A 19,191-nucleotide genomic window follows, 5' to 3' on the forward strand; every position below is an offset into this window, starting at 1 on the left:
AAGTTGTAAACTATTTATTCCTTATTAAAAAGATTGTGGTAAAATGTCCAAAACACAAATTTTGCCCTTTTAATAATTTTTAAGTGTACAATTTAGTGGCATTAAGTACATTCTGAGTGTCATGCAACGATCACCACTATTCATCTCCTGAACTTTTTCTTCTTCCAAGACTGAAACTCTGTACTCATTAAACACTAACCCCTCATTGCCTCCCTCCCCCAGCCCCTGAGAACTTCTATTCTAGTTTCTGTCTCTATGAATTTGACTACTTTTAGATACCTCATGTGAAATATAATACTTGTCCTTTTGTTTCTGACTTGCTTCACTTAGCATGTTTTCAAGGTCCATCCATGTTGGCGACATGTGTCAGAATTTCATTCCTTTTTAAGGATGCATAATCTTCCACTGTTTGCACATAGCACATTTTGTTTATCCATTCATGTAATCTCTATTTTTTCCACCTTTATTGAGGTACAATTGACAAATAAAATTGTATGTAATTAAGCTCTATGCTAGCTCTATTTTTAACAAAAGTATATGTGTTCCATTAATACAAAATTATTCAAATCCTGACTTATTTCGTCTGTTTGTCAAACTGATGGATATAAAACACATTTTCCTGTTGTGTATTTATTTCATTTCCTTTTGTATTTCTCTTCTAGTTTTCTTCGTATGGTAGGATGTTATTTCACTCATAAGATACATGATTATTGTAACTTTATTTTAGTTGTGCCATTGATTAATATAAAACCTTACTTTGACTCCATTTAATGGTTCTGGATTTGAACTTTCCTTTGTATGATATTAATATACCGCCACTGATTTTCCTGTTAATGTTTTCCAATTCTATTAATATTTATTCTTCTATTTTTTAAACTCTCTGAATCATTTCTTGGGTATGTCTTTTAATAAGCTGGATCTGTTTGTTACTAAATCTGAAAGTGTTTTCCTTTTGGTATGCAGGTTTATCCTATTTCCATCTACCACTATGACTATTATGCTTGGCTGTGCTTATGTTATTTTATTTTTATTATTTCTGATTTCTTTGCTTCCTGGTGGATTTTTTGGTGTTTTACTATGTAAATTGTATTTTGTTTGATTTTATTTTTGTAGGAATTTGAAACAGCAATCTTGTTTTCAATGTTACAAATAGTTGCCTTTTAAGTTGATCAAATAACTATATTTAGCCCTTGTTTTTCAAATTATCCAATTTGACTTCTCTTACACTCAACTGGGGACTTAGCACAACCTTCCTTGCCCCGTTCTCTGGTCCCCTTTCTACTTCCTTGTCAATTTTATTCCAGGATAGAGATATGATTCAGATTGTCTTTATACATTTATTCCATTTTCCTTATACATATTTTCCCATATTTTATTGAGTTTTTTTCAAAACATTTTAAAATCAATTATTTGTATTAATATTCCTGTATTTGATTGATAAATATTCACCACCATAGTCCATTTATACTATGTTTTCCCCATTATTGATTTCTTGTTCTGCTTCATTAGTGAGCCATCTGGAAAATGGCTTTTGGTGTTTACTTCGGACAGGGAAAAGAGGATGTGAGCTATGAAATTTTTCTAGTGTCTTCACACTTGAATGACACCATTTCTGGATATGGAATGGTGGGGCTATAATATTTTCTCACCAATAACTTGTACTCTTTGCCCTGTGGATTTCTATAGTTGAGTTGTATAAATGGAAAATTTTAAGCTTGTCTTATTTTTATCCTTTTTTAGGTGACTTTCATATTATCATGGCTATACATTGGTAAGATTTTTTTAAATCTCCATCTACACATTCCAGAATATGTGTAGATATAGAATTTATTTTAATTGATTTTACTATAACTCAGTGAGCCCAATTAATCTGCCTACTTGAACAATTTATTTTACAACAGAGTTTTATTTTCAATATTTAATTAATAATTTAATTTAATTAATATTTATATTTAGTATTTAATTTTTCCCGTTGTACCTATTATTCTGGTTTCTTCTTTAGAAACATCTATAGATCATTCATCAAACAGAGATGTTTATTGACTGCCAATTATATGCTGGGAATATTCTAGGTCCTTGAGGTTTCATCAATGAGCAAACAAAGATGCCTTTTCTCAAAGAGCTTAGAATTCTGCCAGGAGAAACAGAGAAAACAGTAAATCTAACAAATACATAAATTATATGGTGGAACACATGGGTTAGAGATCTTGGGATGCTTTTTGTATTAAATTAGGTGGTTAGGGTAGGCCTTGCTGAAAAGGTGAGATTTGTTCTTTTTGGTTTTTACTTTTTTTTTTTTAACCTTATCCCTCTTTGTTTGCAATCTGGTTCCCTCCCTCACTTTGAGGCTAGTTTCCATGTCCTATATCAGTGATTTGATTTTACACAGCATCAGTTCTGCTCTGTTTTATCCCTATGCTATTACACTTTGCTTTTCCTTGCAATCTTAAAACGTTTATTTTGTCTGCTTTTTCCTTTTTAATGTTTATTTATTTATGTTGAGAGAGAGAGAGAGGAGTGAGCAGAAGAGGTGCAGAGAGAGGGAGGGAGACAGAGAATTCCAAGCAGGCTCCAAGCTGTCAGTGTGGAGCCTGATGCAGGGCTCGAACCTATGGACTGTGAGATCATGGCCTGAGCTGAAACCAAGAGTCAGATGCTCAACCAACTGAGTCACCCAGGCGCCCCTTTTCCTTCCTTCCTTCCTTCCTTCCTTCCTTCCTTCCTTCCTTCCTTCCTTCCTTCCTTTCTTTTCTTTCTTTCTTTTTTAAATTGTAGTAAGAACATGTAACATAAGACTTACTCTCTTAACAAAATTTTAATTGTACAGTATTAAGTGCACAGGATGGAACAGTACTGTTAACACAATGTTGTGCAGCAGGTCTCTAGGTCTCTAGAACTTACTTATCTTGAATAATTGGTAAACTGCACCTATTGAACCTGAACTCCCATTTTCTCCTGCACCAGTTGCTGGCAACCACCATTGGGCTCTGTTACCCTAAGGCTATTTCAGATACTTCATATAAGGGGAATTGTGCAGCATTTGTCCCTCTGTGACTGGCTCATTTCACTGAGCATAATGTCTTCTAGGTTCAACCACCTTGTAGCATGTGTCAGAATTTCCTTCATTTTTAAGGTTGAATAATATTCCACTATATGTATATACCATATATTTTTTTTATAAGTTTCTGAATTCCAGTTGATTTAGTGTAATATTAATTTCAGGTGTACAATATAGTGATTCAACATTTTCCTATATTGCCCAGTGCTCATCACAAGTGCACTCAATAATCCTCATCACCTGTTTAACCCAAGTCCCCCATCCACTTCCCTTCCACTAATTATCAGTTTGTTCTTTATAGTTAAGAGTCTATTTCTTGGTTTGCATCTCTCTTTTTTCCATTTGCTCCTTTGTTTTGTTTCTTAAATTCCACATATGAGTGAAATCATATGGTATTTGTCTTTCTCTGACTGACTTATTTCACTTAGCATAATATTCTCTAGCTCCATCCATGTCGTTGCAAATGGCAAGATTTCATTCTTTTTTATAGCCGGGTAATATTTTATTGTATATACACACCATATCTTCTTTATCCATTCATCAGTCTATGGACATTTGGGCTCTTTCCATAATCTGATGATTATAGATCATGCTGCTATAAACATTGGGGTGCGTGTATCCCTTTGAATTAGTATTACTTTGGGTTTAAATACCTAGTAGTGCAATTGCTGGATTGTAGGGTAGTTCTATTTTTAACTCTCTGAAGAATCTCCATACTGTTTTTCCAGAGTGTTTGCACCAGTATGCATTTCCACCAAGAGGAAATGCATTTCCAGTGCAAGAGGGTACCCCTTCATCCACATCCTTGCCAACACCTGTTCAACACTTAGGTCTTAATAAAAGATGTTACCTGAAAGATGCATTATGTACTGTGTAGTTTCACTGAATTAAAAGCAGCTCTATTCCCATATGCTTCTACACATAAGTTTACAAACACATCTCTTTTTTTTAAAGTTTTTATTTTAATCCACTTAGTTAAAATTCAGTGTAATATTAGTTTCAGGTATACAATATAGTGATTCAACGCTTTCTTACATCATCTGGTGCTCATCACAACAAATGCACTCCTTAATTCCCATCACCTATTTCACCCATCGCCCCCCCCACCTCCCTTCTTATATACCACATTTTCTTTACCCATTCATCTGTCAATGGACATTTAGTTTGTTTCTGTATTTTTGCTATTGTGAATGACGCTTCAAGGAACATGAGAGTTCAGATAGCTCTTTGAGACTTTGATTTCAATTCTTTTGGATATATACTCAGAAGTGGGATTGCCAGATCCCACGGTAGTTCTTTTTTCTTATATCTGCTTCCTCTCAGCTTTTTTTTTTCTGTTTGTGGCTGCTGCTTCTCACCCAATAGAAGTCAAGTTCTCCTAAACATTTTGTGGATGATAATCAGATACCTTTGAAATGTTTCTGTTTTCTGAAGAATATTATACTATGAGATATATTTTTTCTCAGAGAAAGATTCTGTTTCCTTCATGTCGTAGTTTAGTCTTCATAGGCTCCTTTTAACTTTGCTGTTGTGTGTCCATTCCTTTGTAGAGGTTGCCTCTGCCTCATCCGGGCCCCAGATAGGGCCCGCAAACCTGCCCTCAAACCTGCAGCCCCACCCCGTCTCTGGTGGATGAGCCCCCTCATCAGCTCAGGCCTAGACCCACTTGAAGCCCACACACAATCTCTACCGAAGTTGGTAGGAGGCTGTGTCCTTCCCAAGACAAGAGATGAGTCAGATGCCATTTGCCCCTTTATTCCAGTCCTCTTGAAGTGGTGTAACTCTCAGAGGTCTGTCCCTGTCACCCTTTGTGGGGATGATCAAAGACACCAAACAGCTAGTCCTGGTCCTTCTATTCCTACTACGGTATACACTAAAAACGAAGGCTGTCGTCTCTGCATGTGTTAATAAAGCAAGAAGCAGATGGGATGAGAAGGTGATGTGGCATTCTGGAACCTGCTCTGGCCATCTATGAAGATGGCTTTTGCATAGAGACCTATCACCATACCATTTCTCAGTGAGCGGGTTTCCTAAATCCCAGGCTCCTTTGCAGCACATTCTTTCCAAGTCAGAGGGCTGAGCCTGTAGGATATAGTCCAAAAATGTTTTTCTCAACCTATTCCCATCATTGATGGGCTTTAGCAATGAGGTGTTCTCGCATTCTTCCCAGTTGCCAGTCTTGATGTTGGATTTTTGTGTGTGGATATTTCCCACAGCATCAAGAGGAAGAACAGCAGATATTACTAATCTGCTGTATTATCATAGATTCCCACATCCACTTATTTGCTCTTTACATCTGGCTATAAAATCATGAAGGCAGGCATTATTACTGCTACTTTATGATAACGTGGGGCTCAGCTATAAAGGGACTTGACCCCAGTCAACGTGTTTAGAATGGGATGGGGCAGCCTTTTACACATCCCCCTCCTCCTATTTTCCCCTTTATCCTCCATTGCTGCTCTTTACTCTGTGGGTTGTGATGACACATTTCTTTAAAAAAAATTTTTTTTTAAAGTTTATTTATTGTTGAGAGAGAGAGACCGAGAGAGGGAGAGAGTGGGGGAGGGAGAGCAGAGAGAGAGCAGAGAGAGGGAGACACAGAATCTGAAGCAGGCTCCAGGCTCTGAGGGGTCAGCACAGAGCCCGACGCGGGGCTCGAACTCACGGACCGCGAGATCATGACCTGAGCCGAAGTTGGACACTTAACCGACTGAGCCACCCAGGCTCCCCAAACCCTTTCATTTTAGATGCAGACTTTTTCTTTCTTTTTTGTATATGATACCATCTCACTAAACAAAATCAGGGGGGAAATGTTTTTCCAGAAATATGCACTTCAAGATGACTAAAATTCTTGGTGCATGTCTCAGCTGCTGTGCTTCTTTGCTACTGTGATGACCAGGAGGCCGCGTGGACCACGGAGGACCAGGACTGATGGCACTGGGAGGGGGGTTTCCCTGGCATCCCACTGGGCCTCCTGCTGTTCGAACCCTAGTGTGAGAGCTGCAGTCATGGCCTCATGGTGATCTGAGTCTAAGCAAGGTGTTTGCATGAGCATGTGCTATTTGCATAATACACCATAGTGACCCCTTCTGTTCATTGATTCATAGTGGTGTACTCTTCGCAGCTTGGTTAACCAATAAATGTATCCGGGGCCACCACAGACTACTGAGATGAGGCATATGCGCACCCCAGCTCTGATGAGATGCTCCTTTACTTTCTGTTCTGGCTCAGGCTTTATTTCCCACCCTAACACACATTTCCAAGTCCTCCCAGCATAAACCACTGTCATTCTCCAAGTGGAAGACACATATGGTAAAAGAGGAGGTCCCGAGGAGCAGATTCTGGCTATGGTGGCCTTTCTACTACACAAAGCCACCCCTGCCCCCTATCCCAACTGTCTTCCAACTCATCCAACCACACAGGAGCCGATCAGACAGTCTTATGGAACCAACACACTTGCATTGGTGAAAATCCTTTCTCCACACACTCCAGAGAGCCAGATTCTGAGACATGCTAAGGGGTTTGTGGGGAGGAATTTGTGGATCCCAGGGGACAATGATGCCCTATCAACCTACTTTGGGGAACTGCGGCTTTGCACATCGACCGTCGCAGAGCATAGGAACTGTGTAATGTAGTTTCCCACCGAGACATGTCTTCTGACAAAATTTCTGATTCCTTTGACCCCAAAAAAGGGAGGGATTCTCCCTTCCACAGATCATAAAGGAATACACAGAGACTATTCTTTAATAAACAGTTAAGCCTGTCCTATGAATACCTTGATGTCACTGATAGTGATTAAGAAAAAAACATGTTTGTTTTAGCAAACTCAACTATGCTTCCAAAACATCACTGGGAAAGATCAATTTGGTTAAGGTCACACGAAGGCACAATGCAAGCCAATAACATCACATGGGCCTAATACACCCTACCTGTTTGCCAGGCTGTTTTAATGAGAACTGAAGGCTTATTAGGAAAATCACAACAAGTAATCTAATAATGTCACTCCCATTTAACTAATAATTTCATTCCCTGAGAGTTAGCTGTCTAAGGAGGCATAATAACAGAAAGGTCATTGAACAGACTCTGGTTTCAGGTTCCAAACCTAAATTTAAAATCATGGAAACAATAGTTCTCAACTGGGCATGATGATTATACCCTCCAGGGGTCATATAGCAATATTCCAAGTTGGTGGGGATGCTATTGGCATCACTGGGCAGAGGCCAGGGATGCCGCTAAACTTCCTATACAGGATGGAAACTCTGCTGTGAATAGTTACCTCTCTCTTCTTCCTGGTAGCTGATGGCACATCTCTGAGACACAGACTTTCCTGTCCTCACAATTTCCCTCCTCACTTTCTCATGGGTTTTCTCTTTCACATAAAGAGCCTGTTTAATCACAGGCACACTCACCTTTCCCTGCTGGTCCGTTTTGATCTCCCAGCCCCGGGGCAATTCCAGCCGCGTGTCTGCAAACATGTTGATGAAATTCACCAAGTCACGGTTGTGCTGGTAGCGTTCGAAATTGCGAGCGTCCCGCCGGACTTTCAGAATCATGTGCTTTAAGCAGGTGCTACTGGTGAAGACTCGGTAGGCACCCTGAGAGGGGGTCAGGGACGATTTGGGTGGGGTGTGGGAGGGGGTGGGTAAGAAAAACACAGACCAAGTACACTTTGAGTGCCACGCAGTGTAACCCGATAGCTAACACAGTGATTTATTGTGAGCCTTGAGGGGGAAACCTCAGAGGTGGAGATCTTGCCCCCAAATTAAATGTGCACCGTAAACACACATGGGCCTGTTGGCAATCTCTACCCAAAGCTCCTCTGCAACCTTGGACACTGTCGACCTCCGGGTGCATCTCAAAAGCTCCCCTGCCCCTCGTCCCTCCTCTGTCAGTCAGCACTGGACTGGGCTCTCTTGAGTCTCCCTCCACCATTGGGACCATTGCTCCTCTCTCCACCCTTCCTTCCTAGTCTGCACAGGTCTGCCCTCCCTCCTCTTATAGGTCTGTAACAAGGAGCATTAACTTAAGGTCCCTGGGGATTTAAGGCTGGACCTTTGTGTGTGGACGAGTTGGAGATGAGAAGACAGGAAGAAAGTTTCAGGAGTTTGCAATTGTGCCAAATTGTGGGAAATAAGCTTAGGAATTCCCTGACCCTGCACTGATGGGTTAACAAGGCATAAAGAATTACAAAGCCATAGGATGCTCACACCCAAGTTTGGGTAAACAAGATTAGGTAAATAGGTATAGAGAGGGGCCGGGCAAAGGCCCCAGTATAGAGAGGGTGGGGCAAAGGCCCCAATACAAAGGTATATGAGGTAAATAAGATTAGGTATTGAGGGTGGTTACACCCCCCAATTTAGTACTATGGCAGAAAGCTGCTTTCACAGGAAAGAAGGACCAGATTAGGTAAACAGGTAAATAGGGCTATAGACCTCTGCTGGATGAAGTTGCTCAAAGCAGAGCTAATTAGCAAAATAAAGGTACCTTGTTGACCCTGAGGTAGCATGCTGTAGCTTTCTTATCCCCTAGGGAGCTAAAATAAACAGACACGGCACCTCATGTCTTCCGTTAACAACCATCTGCCCAGCACCAGGATTTTGTTTTATATTGACCCAAACCTCTAACACTGGATATCTTCAAAGCCCCCTTTCCCTCACACTCATGAGTTAATGTTCACAGATTTACTGTCTTTTAGTGCACGTCCATGACCATGTTTGTAAGACTTCTGATCCTAATAAAAACAGAGCAAGGACCCTTAATCAGGGCTCTTGTCTCCTCCTGGACATTAGCCATCTCTCGCATTTTAATCCTGTATCCTGTTTCCTTGCTGGACAAGAAAGAACTTTAGGACCAGAGTCTACGACACCAAATGGTGCACAGGGCTGGTGTGCATGTGGTGAAAGCAAACACTGCTTGCTGGCCCAGTGCTCCAGGGCATCAATATCCAGCATCTGTGTCCCCCTTCATGACTCATCCCTGTACTAGTGGGCAGATGCTCTGGGTCTAACAATGGATATCCCAGTAGCTTCTCAAATATAACCTGCTAAAAACTGGTCTCCTCCCCAGCCATAGCCTCTGTCACCTAATCAAACAATTGCACCTGCTAATGGAGACACCCCCTAACTCAGGTGCCCAAAGTGGAAAGGACTCAGACTTTCTCCAGTCCTCACTCCCACCACTCCTCCATCACAATTGTCCCCCTTTCCATTCTCCTGGCCCGTTTCTTAGGGCGGGCCTCCATCATCTCTCACTTATGAGCCTGGATCAGCCTCTAGCCTCACAGCTTCTTCATCTTTCCTGCACTTCTGCTCGAGAAGATGTTGAATCAAATGTTGGACCATGTGACACAAATGCCTAAGACTGCTGTTGGTTCCTTCCCAAGTAGAGCCAGGCTCCTTTTCATGATTTACCCTGCATTTTGCTACTCATTCTCCAGCCCCTCTTCCCAGCTTTGTGGGTCACCACATCCCACCCTCACAGACCCAACCCCCGGCTGGGTTGGGTCACAACTGTGTCCTCTCTCCCTCTCTCTGGAGCTTCTCCCCACCAACTTTCAACCTTTATGACTCAATTCAGCAGTTGCCTCATCAGGGATGGCTCCCCTGTGTTATATCTCCTGTGTTCTCAGAGCATTTCATTCCTCCCTGAGGCCAGGCCCTGTCCTGACTCATCACGCTGGTCTTTGTACATGTCTGTTGCTGCAGAAACTGGGCAGCTTGTACCGTTCAGGTGTCACACTGTCTCTGTAATGCCAGCACCTAGGTCTGTGTCTGTCCACAGAAAATATTTGTCAAATGAAAGGATTAATGAATATAGTGATAGCATGTCATTGCTTTCCTGAAAATACAAAAAAAAAAAAGAAAAAAGAAAAGAAAAACTATATGTAAAACTCACATCAAATATAACTTAAGCATGATACTTAAACAACTAGTTTTATTAAAAGGAAAACTAGATATTTATCTAGGAGAAATCTATTTCAAAATTTCTTTAATGAAAGTGATTTTATAATATAATCCAGGCTGAAGGGAATCTGTCAACTTCAGAATCTTGTTCCTTTAAAATTTTAACAGTAAGAGAAACATGCATTTACTTCTGAACCACTTTCACTGACATTAATACATTTGAGCCTAACAAAATTGAAGAAGCAACAGCATGGCCGATCCAGCTTTTCTCCTTTTTGGGAGACTCACAGAGAATAAAAACAGTGGGCTGAGGTGTTTTTGTTTGTTTGTTTGTTTGTTTTTTCAGTCTTGCCAGGGTTAAAATGCTACCCTCTTTAATCTATCAAACAACTTTGCAAAAGAGTGTTTTGGGTTTGATGGGAGCCAGGTGGGCTCTCTCTGAGTTCTGGAGCACTTACATAATTGGCGTGTAGTACAGTGAAAAACTCGGGATTGGTAATGAACTTCACTGCTGGGGACTGCAGCAACAAGGTGATTTTTTGTGAGTTCACTGGAGAAAGTGACCCTTCTCTCCTCAGATCTGGAAAAAAAGTGAAGCAAAGCAAAGGATGCATCAGAAAAGGCATTTCAAAGACAGTGCTTCTCTCTACAACAGCAGCACACAAGCCTTCACCCAGACAGCTGGAACAGACTGTTGTTCTGAATGGTGATCTGATCAGGTGTCACAGTGACAGGAGCAGGTGTCGTATCACTTTGTGTGTGCCAGTTAAGAGTCATTGCTTCCTAAGAGACCTTCTGCATAACTTCAGTTAGGCTCAGGTCCTTGAACATCTTGTCCCTTTTATTACCATGACTTTACTTCTTATTCTCTTTATGAGTTGCTAACCATAGCCTGGCTGTTTGCAGGAAGGAGCACAATTCTTGCCCTCCCTGCATCCACACCCACCTGTACAAGACTGCAGCTTCTCCCCTTGGGGAACTGGGCTAGCTTTGTGCCTCTCCCCTTGGTGAATTGAGCCAACCTTGTACCTTGCATTAAGAAACAGGATTTGGCAGAAGTTCTGAGCCAGGGTTTCAAGAAGTCTGTGTGTCCCCACTCTCTCTGAGAACCCTGCACCTCTGTGAGGACAAGCTTGGCCTAGCCTGGTGCAAGATGAGACACTACGGGGAACAGGGACAAGCCGGCCCAACTGAGGTCCTCTCAGGCCGGCCAGCCAGTGGCTGGTTTGATAGCTGACCCAGGATGCATGCGTGAGCCCCGCGGAGCTCAGCGCCAATGGCTCACCTGTGGGAAAGATGCAGGACTGGGAGTTTAAGGTACTACGTTTTGGGATAGTTTGTTACACAGCAAATGCCAAGGGATCTAATACCAAACTCAGAAAGAAATTTTCTGTTTATTGTTTTCCTAATGGTTTTCATTACTCAACCACTTTACCACATCTCTCCCAGAGGTCGAAGAAATTAATAACAGAAAAACCTAAGCCAGTAAGTTTAGCTACCATATCTGGTAAAATGAATAGAATGGATGCAGTTACAATTGTTGGTGGGACTGTGTACACACATGAAAATGTCCACTAATCTGCATCACTGTAGGCAGCTGCGAGCTGGCAGAACGGGAGGCACATTCCTGCTTGCTCACTGCTTCTAGTGTGCTGTCATTTAACCCAATTTAAGAGAGAGGGGATTATTAGGATGTCACGGTGATAAGCTTACGTCATCACAGGTATAAAAAGCTGAAGGCAGTCTTCTATGCCTTTCGAATATTCTTGTCTGAGCTCCACTCAGGCAGATTCAGAGACACGAAAAGCAGACCCCTGGCAGATGCCTCGCCTACAGTATTAGGTAAACAGACTCCGGGGTGGAGTGCGTCAGGTAAACTCTCCGGAAAACCCCTTTACTCCAGGTTGCTCCCTCAGGGGGAATTGTATTTTATTCTAAATGCAAACAAATAATTATTCCCAGTGTTGTCATGCGGCTTCTTTGAAGTAGACTGTGAAATTTCATTGCATGTTTTATCTATAAGTGGAAAATCCTTAGGACACCGACAGATAAATTTACTTAACAAGAAATGATTAGGCCACTGAACAAACTGCCTTGATGCACAAGTATGAGTTCTCTTACTGTGAATTCACTTCTCCTTGATGTTCCTGGTAGGAAACTCCTGTCTGTTTCTCCCTGCTGGCACCAAGCCTCTTTCCCCTCCACCCCGACCTCCCCTATTCCATTCCCAAGGCCCACTGCGAGGCACCATCCCACAAGGCAGGGCAGGGGCTCACACTCTCTGTCACACTGCCGCTGAATGCCATCCCAGGAGTCTCAGTCCCCCTCCTCCCATACCTAAGCTTGATTGAGAAGAGTCAGCCTCTGAGTCGCTCCCACCGCCTCCACTGCCTCCTGTTGGGACCTGCTCACAACTTTGGCCTCCAGAATCTTCTTCTGGTCTCTCTGTTGCAATGGTTCGCTGAATATTTTGATACCTTTGCATCAGAAAATGGAAAGACAGGAATTAACTTTTGCTTATTGGCTTATTGGGGGCTGATGTTCTGAATCAGATAACTGGAGAAATCTGTGAAGAATTGTCTTGGATGTCAGGAAAGAAATGCTTAAAATTCCCATAGGATACCAAAACAATTAACAAGACAACTATCTCTGGATGGCCACACTTCTTTTTGTTTTGTAAACTGTGATGAGTTTCAAGTATAGTGACATTTTACACATCGACACAAATAATAACTAGTCACAAAAACAGCCTCTGCCCTGAATTAAACAAAACCAGGCTAAGTCCAAAATAATGGTACGGGAAGTAATTTAAATGTTATGACTAAGATATCACATTACCTTTACGTTATTGTGACAAGTCTACAAGCCAGAATAACAGTCCTGCTCACTTACTTTTCTCCGACAGGTAACTGATACCACGGGCAGGGAGTGTGGAAATATTAAATGTTAGACACATGCTGGCTGACAAATGAATGTTTTCTGCTGATTTGAAGGCTCATTTTATTTTTCTTCCCCAGTTGGGGATTCAGTCAGTTGGCAGTTGGCCAGGTACTTACTAAATATTTACTAACTCTTCCAATATGCCCAGGCTGTACCCTGGACTTTTAGATCAAAGTCAGGATGAGAATAGGATTATCACCCTCTGAACATACACAGTCAAGACAGGACAAGGAGGGGGACAGAATATAAGCCATGACTCTAGCAACGTGAATTAACTGTCCTGATGTGTAAGACATAGATGTGGAAACACCTAGCTGCATGTATATATATGTGTGTGTGTGTATGTATATATATATATATGTGTATGTGTATATATAAAATATATATGTGTGTGTGTATATATATGTATATATACACACATATATATGTGTGTGTATATATATATATGTGTGTGTGTATATATGTATATATACACACACACACATATATATTTTATATATACACACACGCATATATATTTTAATGTTTATATATTTATTTTGAGAGAGAGAGAAAGAGAAAATCCCAAGCAGGCTCTGGGCTGACAGTGCAGACCCTGATGCAGGACTCGATCCCACAAAGTGGGACATCATGACCTAAGCCAAATCAAGAGTTGGACACTTAACTGACAAAGCTACCCAGGCACCCCACCCAAGCTGTATATATTTTGAAGTCAGTGTGAACCTTTTGGGAAGCTTGTAGGGAAAGAACATGGACTACCATGCACAGAAGGGTTCACCTGGGGGACTCTGAGATGCATAGGGGTGGCATCAGGGTGTGTGGTTCCCGGGTGGTACTAAGGCATCGGGGGGGGGGGGGAGGTGGGGAGTGCTGACAGGATGCCCTGGCCACAGTTTGAATGTGATTCTCTAGGCACAGAGTTGCCAACTTGACCTGTGTCTGAATCACCTGCAGCTTTGTTAAAGCACAGATTGCTGGCCCCCCCTCCCAGAATTTCTCGGATCCAGAAGGTCTGGGGAGGGAGGAGGCAAGAGTTTGCATTTCTAACTCATGCCCAGGTGATGCTGATGCTATTGGTCCAGGGACCAACTTTGAGAACCCCTGATGTAGGGGCTGGCTAGCTGCTGAAAAAGAGAGAGAGGCTGAGCTATGCACTGAGGATGATGACGCCATCTGGGTGGGGAATCCATTGGAGGAGGAGAGTGTGAATTAGGGAAAGCAGCTGGGAACCAGCCACAGCAGCAGTCTAGGCTGGAGGTGCTAAAGGCTTGGACCCGGGCAAGGATGGTGGGTCATGGTGGCTCTGCAGGCATGCTGCTGGCGGGGGGGGGGGGGGCACCCACCCACTGCAGGGATACTAAGATCTCCTACCTCTGCCCCCAAAATCCTCAGAGAAATTTCCTAAACCTCCCTGCCCCTGATAGCCTGCTCTGTGTAATTCACACTGTATTTTGTAGGCAGATGTCCAGCTGTGTTGTTCCCCTGCTCTCCTTCCTCCATGCCGGGTAGCCCCCTTTTCCTCCCTATATAACCTCTATTTTGCCTAATGTCTCAGCCTGCTGAGGCACATGACCAGGGTTCAGCTTCCCTTTTCCTCAAGGCACAGCAGGAATGGGAGAAAAAGCAAAATTCAAGAGAAATTTAGCCATAGAATTTGTGTGATTTTACAAGTAGACTCAACAGGACTTGGGGCCTGCCTGGATGTGGAGGTTGAAGACAGAGGACACAGTTGTGAAGGCAGGTGAAGGAGTCAGCACTTAAGAGGAGGACAGGCAGGTGGGGAGGGAAAATTTGGTGTGGATTTGGATATTTGACTTGGAGGTCGTTAAGATCATACAAGTGACAACAGCCAAGGGAACGTTGGTTGCTATATGAGTCTTGTGCCCAGGAAAGAGATACGAGGGTAGAGGAAGAGGCATGAAGAGGAGGAGAGCGAGAATCTGGGGAGCAGTGAATAACCAGGTCTCCAAATGCAGTCTAACATGGGGCGAGGGGGACGTACCATTATAGACAAGGTCTGTTGTGGCAGGGCTTCTGAAGACCAGTGACCTCTTTCCCTGACCTTAAAAAAGAATTTTTTTCTCAAGTGTGGTCTCTAGACCGAACACTTGGGAGAGAATCAGCTGAGTAACTGTTATAATCGCAGATATTGAAATAAAATTGAAATCTGCATTTCTAAGAAGTTCTTCGGGTAGCATTACCTACATCTACATTTAAGAATCACTGGTTGTTTCTTTACATTGTATTTTATCTAGAGAGGCTCAGCCACTCACTCCTGACACCTGTCAGAAGACACCTTCGCCTGTAGCAGTTACTGTGAGGCATTCCTGAGAAGGCCTCTAATAAGAAAACATGGAGGGGGCAGGAATGAGCAAAGAATTATACAGAGAAATACCCATGTTTATTTACCCCCTTGTGGGGAAGGTCAGGAAGGATGGCTGTCTGAGGTGTTCTCTTTGTTGGAACTCAGGGAGTGCCCCATGGTGGGAGTAAGTGTGCAACTTTGACCAGGGGAGGAATGGGGCCCGCCAAAGATCAAGGGAGCTGCTGTCGGGAGGATCCCCTAAATGACTCATGGCAGGTTGCATTTTCCAAAAATGGTTCAATAATATTTTTAGTCCCACATGCTCTTCTAGAACCTTCTAGACTCATCTCTTAAGAGGTAGAATCAATGTCCCCTCCCTTTGAGTCTGGGAAGATCGTGTGGCGACCTTGACTAACTGACAATAATGTAAGTGACAGTTTGTAATGGAATGCTGTAGCCATGCTGTGAGGAAACCCAGGCTACACGGAAGTCCACATGTAGGTATTCTGGTTGACAGTCACAGCTGAGGTCCCAGCCAACAGCCAGCATTAACCTCCAGATATATGGGTCACCAGCCCCAGCCCACTCTTACTGCAACCATAAGATACCCCGAGAGAAAATGGCTTCACTGAACCCAGTCAACCATGAGAACAATGACAAGTAACAATGATGATAATAATAATGATGGTAGCAATAAATTATCATTGTTTTACACCACCAGGTTTGGGTGGTTTGTTACTCGGCAGTAGATACTCAGAACAGAGCTTAGACAAAGTTGTAGCCTCACATTTCCTTCCCAAAGAGCAGTGACCACAGAAGAGAATTTTAATGAATAAATATGATCTCATTTGATGATGAAGATGTCAGTAATTTCGCAACCTGCTGTGTCCTCAGTTGGACCTTGGTTGTCTTGTGCCTTACTGCCTCAAATTTCAGGTACCACCCTGATCTTTGCTGAAGTATAGGGGAAGTTTTGGGGAAGAAGGTCACTCAGCAGTTTGTGGAGGGATCACTCAGCAAGGGCAGGATGGCAGCCTTAGAGGCTTGCTCTGCTTTAAAGATGAGAGAGGGAGTCAGAAAGCAGGTTCTCTTACATTTCATCAAGAACCATCCTTCAGTGTCATCACTGACTTTTTTTTTTTTTTTCAGCAAAAGGCCAAATTTTATATAAAGAGTTTATGGAAATTGGTAAGAAAGACAACGGGAATATCTAATTTATAAATGAACAGCCCTCCCCTCACAGGCACACACAAAACCAAACAAGGAAAAAACCTTCCAAAACCAAGCCAAAGCAAACAAAACCCAAACGAAGCCCAAGAACATACAACTCTCAAGGGAGGAGCTACACTTGGTGAAAGAAAAGCTTAAGGAAACAAAAGTTGACCCTCCCTGTAAGAAGTGAAACTAAAGAAGAACCAAAGTACCAGGAGCACCTCTTAAGTCAACAAAAACATACCAACAGACAAGACGAAGTAAAGCTATTGTTGCTGGCATACTGAAACCTCAGAAACACTTTAAAAAACATTTAGGCATTGATATCAAATACCAAAACCACAGTGATCCCCCTTGGCCTGCTCTTTTGGGACTATAACCCCCAGGAAACATTCTACATAAGACAATACTAATATTTAACAGGACCTTTAGCCTCATCCAAAATAGTGATAAAAAGCAGCAAGGAAAACATCCAATAAAATGGCAAATTAACTAAAGTACATCCATTCATTGGAACACTACACAACCATCTAAATGATACTCTTAAGGCTATGTAGCAATAGGAAAATGCTTATAGTGTGGCAAGTGAAATGTGAATATAAAACTAACTATATTTTATCATCACAACTATGCAAGTCCTGCACATGTACATGGATATTAAAGAGAGGTAAGATTTTTTTCAAAGGTCAACCTTGGGGTGGAAGAGTTACGTATACAGCATTTTTTTTCCTATTTAAAAATTCCATTTCTCAATAATAGAAAAACTTCATCCAAATAACTAAAAAACCAACCTTAAGTATATTATTTAAAATGTGAATATATACTTCTATCTTCTGTTTGCTCAATAAATATCTGTGAAGGTAAATTTAATTATTTCAGGATATTCTGAAAGTGTAAGAATTAACTAAAGAAACTGTCTTACACTGAGTCCTGTTAAACTCTGGCACCATCCCAGGCACTGGCAGGGATACAGAGAAGAATAAGATGGAAGGTAAGGACTGTGCTCGAGGCAGGCACGATCAGTCATAGGGTTGTAGTAGAGGTGACCACGGGCTCTGTTTGGAGGGTTCTGGGAAGATTTCCGGGACCACACGATGTTCTCATTGAGCCTTTGCAGAATGGAGACGGATACCAGGTGGAAGGCAGACAGTGAGGGATGTCTGTGCAGTAGGAGCATGTGGCAAAGCTATAAAGGCTGGGAAGGGTGTGCTAAGTTTGGGGAATGGCCAAGTTTGAGTGTGGTCACCATAGGCTGCTTTGTGCACTCTGCATTTCTCAGTGTGTGCCTCCTTGCACGAACACACCTGACTTTCACAATCATGCTGTCAGGAGTCCAGGGAAACTCCTTTGATGGGGTCCAGGGCAGGCCACCTTAAAGCATGCCATTTTGGCATATTGATTATTTTGAATTAAAGTTACTTAAAAACCAGCCAGTGCAGAAGGACACTCTGACCCTCCTCTGTTCTCCTGAAAGCAGGAAATGAATTCGCCTTGTGAAGGGCACCCTTCCTGCACCCGGAGGCTGGAAGTCATCCTTATCACCAGGGATAGGGAATCAGGGTGGGGAAGACTGTGTAAACAAACCTTGTTACTCTTCACTAATTTATTACCCCAAGCCGAAACTTTTGTCTTGTCAATTCTTCACCCCCTGCCCCACCCCAAATGTTTCTTTCTCTAAAAGATATAAAAGCTGTCTGCTTTGGTCACTTCTTTGAGTCTCATATTTCTAGGAGCTCCCATCCATAAGAAATTAAGTTTGCTTTTCTCGTGTTAATCTTACGTCAAGAACCTAGAAGTTTCCTTCCTTAGGAAGTTTTCCTCCCCTACATCTTCTTGCAACACTGACAATATTTCCATTTTGCTGTGAGACAGTGATGGTTGTAAACTCCTCCCGATAACCAACTGCAGGTTATCAAAAACTGACCCCCGTGACTGATCACATCCGTGATGGGGAAAAGACTGGCAGTATACTTTCTGTGGCTGCTGTTATCATGCCAAATCACTAAAAAAACATACAGGCTTGAAAGTGATAGCTTAAGATAAGTGCTGAAGAGCCTGAATACTTATCTCAAGGTCATCTGACCTTTCCTTCCCTAAGTAGGCTTTTTCACAAGAAATAAGTACTTTCTCAAATCTTTAAATTCCTTTTCTTTTTATCTGTCCAGATGGATGCAGCAAAACACAACTTCCTATTCCGCAAAGTCTGGCTGCCTCTCCCAGAGTGTTGGGCTCCACGGAGGGCACAGGAATTTACACATTAAAGCCTTCAGAACTGCTCTAGAGGCCTGATTCAGGATGGACTTGGACTAATTTTTATATTATACAACAAGAACATGATGAACTTTCATGGATTTTTATGTCAGAGGTCAAGGTGCTTACTTTGCTTTGATTTATTATTTTCTTCTAGTGCTCAAACTGCACCTCTCATAGATATAGCCTGGTGATGCTCTCTCAATTTCAGCCTCTCTGTTCTGGCAAGACAGACCTAGAGACTATTTCTGCCTATGGAATTTCAACCCGGGCTCTACGTAAAATGAGCTTGCTGTGTCCTCTACATTTTTATTTACAGGAGTTTGGTTGCAATCATCATGAAAGGACTCTCCCATGGAGTTTTGGTGCATTCATATCTAGTAAAACTGGGTTATCACAAGTTCCTCTTGTAATGTGTTTTCTTTCTGTGGGAATGACTGTAGAGAAATACACTGCCAATGAAAATCCTTCCTGATTCTCATTTTGACTTTAAACGCTCGGCTACTGATGGAGAAAAAGTGGAA

General features: G+C 42.3%; 1 protein-coding gene across 1 annotated transcript in view; it reads right to left on the bottom strand.

The window, feature by feature from the left end:
• Nucleotides 1-19,191, bottom strand: part of HECW1 (HECT, C2 and WW domain containing E3 ubiquitin protein ligase 1) — a 301,849-nt gene that overhangs the window by 79,632 nt on the left and 203,026 nt on the right. Inside the window, exons 12-14 of the mRNA XM_030307704.1 lie at nucleotides 12,298-12,437; nucleotides 10,419-10,540; nucleotides 7,468-7,653 (exon numbers count right to left, since the gene is read on the bottom strand). Of these exons, the coding sequence (XP_030163564.1) occupies nucleotides 7,468-7,653; nucleotides 10,419-10,540; nucleotides 12,298-12,437 (448 nt within the window). The remainder of the gene's footprint in view (nucleotides 1-7,467; nucleotides 7,654-10,418; nucleotides 10,541-12,297; nucleotides 12,438-19,191) is intronic.

The sequence above is a fragment of the Lynx canadensis genome, chromosome A2 (assembly GCF_007474595.2).
Source record: "Lynx canadensis isolate LIC74 chromosome A2, mLynCan4.pri.v2, whole genome shotgun sequence".
Classification (NCBI taxonomy): Eukaryota; Metazoa; Chordata; class Mammalia; order Carnivora; family Felidae; genus Lynx; species Lynx canadensis.